The sequence below is a fragment of the Branchiostoma belcheri genome, unplaced genomic scaffold, assembly GCF_001625305.1.
Source record: "Branchiostoma belcheri isolate BF01 breed outbred unplaced genomic scaffold, Haploidv18h27 scaffold242, whole genome shotgun sequence".
Taxonomy (NCBI): domain Eukaryota; kingdom Metazoa; phylum Chordata; class Leptocardii; order Amphioxiformes; family Branchiostomatidae; genus Branchiostoma; species Branchiostoma belcheri.
The window spans coordinates 231750-234303 of record NW_017803846.1 but is presented as its reverse complement, the minus strand read 5'-3'; the positions used below and the strand labels follow the sequence as shown (position 1 = coordinate 234303).

Below are 2554 nucleotides of genomic sequence, written 5' to 3'. Positions count from 1 at the left end.
ATGAAACAACGTGGACGCAAGAGAAAAACATGTGAAGCACCATACGAGTACAAGAATGCGGCCAACAGATCACTGTGTACACAAGCTGCTGACACTATTTATGTACTCTCTCCTGCAAACAACACTTACAGGTGCCCTGATTGGTCAGGATCAAAACATATAGTGTACAACGCACGAATCACGCCAATCAACACACTCTGCTGGTAATAGAAGTCTAAAGGTTATAGCTTACACAATACACGACCATTCGTTGAAGTCTCGCCACTAAGAGTTGGTTATGCTAATGAGCCCGTGCGCTCATAGTTTATGTGACCCCTCCAGGAGTCAGTCCTAACACCGACTCCGTGTTGTAAACACGTCTGGAATAAAACTCCTCGTCTGCACTTGTCGTTGTCCGAGTTGTTCAACGCGTCCTTGGTCACTAACTGGCGTGGTGGCAGCGGTGGGATACGTCCAACCCATGCTTCGTCAAAACTTCGTCCAAGAGATCGCACCTTAAAGCATCCGGAGAGTGACACGCAACGAGGCGGACAGACATCCTCCTTTGACCGCAGAAAGAGTCACCCGAGGTCAGCAAGCCTTCCCTGATCCTCAGCCTTTCGCCACATTCCACGCGGAACCACTTTCGGCGACGGCACACCCAGGGAGGCGACCGACGGGGCTCCAAGACGCAACCGGGAAGACTGTCCACAGTTATTCCAGCCGGCGGAGAATCGACATTCTCCGGCCACATCCGGTAGTGCAGCGCGCCCGCCATCTTGTTCCTTTGTGAGTTCAACCACGCACTCGGGCAGCCCTTCTGCGAAGAGGACAATTTCGTGCCGGTTGGCGACCGAACCAAGAGAGTTCCCCGCACCGGACGGATTGGGCCAACCTTCGTTTAGGAAGACAGCTTGCGCCAGGTCCGCAACCGAACTGCACCAAAACAAGGCGTGTTCCTGCATCGCCCAGACGAACGCACGTGCTTCTCTCGGTCAGTTCCTTTGTTCTTTGTTCTGACATCATGGCGACCGCCACTCGAGCTCCGCGCCAGTGGTGCTTAACCAAGACTGAGACGATCAACTCCTTCGAGAACTGGCGATCGAACCTCGTGTACGTTCTGTCCCTCGACACCAAATTTGCTCCTTTCCTGACCGACGGATTCACCTGGCAAAAGAAAGGAGTAGAGAACCGCGGTCTCGCGAATGATGCCGACCCTGTCCCAGAAAACGCACGGCGAACAGCGGCGCAGAAGGCGGCCAGCTTGGACCTCATGTTGGGACAGATAGCTAACTTCTGCCCCATCATTTCCCGTAACCGTATAGTCAAGGCAAGTACCTCTTTGTCAGATATATGGCAAGCGATACGGCTTCACTTCGGGTTTCAGTCCACCGGAGGGTACTTTTTGGACATTGCTAGCGTCAAGTTAGAACCAAACGAGAGACCGGAAGATTTATTCCAGCGGCTGACTGCAGCCGTAGACGACAACTTACTTACCAGTGTGGGGGGTATTACCCATCACGGTCAAGCTGTAACCACCGACGAAGAAGTCACTCCATCATTGGAAAACATGATAGTACTGTATGGCTGAGAATGCTACACACAGATCTCCCTGCCCTAGTAAAACAGAGGTATGGAGCAGAGTTGAGACACAAGACGTTGGCTTCTATCAAACCTGAGATTTCATTGGCCCTTAAAGTCCCTGCTAGCTGAGCTACATTGTACTGAAGAAAATCAGAACCTTGCGACTGCAGCATCCCCACAAACAGCTTCAGGGACAGCAACCCCAGAACAAGAAAGAATGCCCTCTGTGCAAGCAATCAGGCAGACCTTCCATCGACCACTACTTGAGTGCCTGCCCACATCTCCCGGAAGCCGATCGCGAGTACATACTACGACCAAGACACCACCGTCGATAACACAATCTAGCTAGACCCGAACTGTACCGGCCACACCACGAACTGAACTGTACCTGTTACAGAACATTTGAAATCGCTACCTGGACCTGTTACAGAACATTTAAAATCGCTACCTGAACATCTACTTGACGAACATTCTGAACTCTGACCCACTCGTAATATGATATGTGATCTCCCATCCACATGTAGTACGATGATATACATGTATTTTCTTATGTTCACATGCAGTATCTAGTATGACATATATTTCTTCTCTTGACTCATCTAGCAAGGCTAGTTAGTGACCTAGTTTTTGATACTGATATAGATAAAAGATAGAAGGTCAGCCAAGTTCAGGGCTAGTTCGTTATCTTTTGTTTAAACATAATCAGTTGTATCTTACACATGATGATATATGTTTCAAAACGTTACGTTAAACCTCCGTAGAAAGATAGAAAGAAAGAAGCAAAGAAAGAAGAAAAGGAATCACGCCACTAAGAGTTGGTTATGCTAATGAGCCCGTGCGCTCATAGTTTATGTGACCCCTCCAGGAGTCAGTCCCAACACCGACTCCGTGTTGTAAACACGTCTGGAATAAAACTCCTCGTCTGCACTTGTCGTTTCCGAGTTGTTCAACGCGTCCTTGGTCACTAACTGGCGTGAAGAAACCATTCAGC

General features: G+C 49.4%; 1 protein-coding gene across 1 annotated transcript in view; it reads left to right on the top strand.

Annotated features, from left to right (window-relative positions):
* The window catches only part of LOC109471240 (unconventional myosin-XV-like), a 32868-nt gene extending 32515 nt beyond the window's left edge, over positions 1-353 (top strand). Inside the window, exon 15 of the mRNA XM_019770519.1 lies at positions 322-353. Coding sequence (XP_019626078.1) covers positions 322-353 — 32 coding nt within the window. The remainder of the gene's footprint in view (positions 1-321) is intronic.
* Positions 354-2554: the final 2201 nt, after the last annotated feature.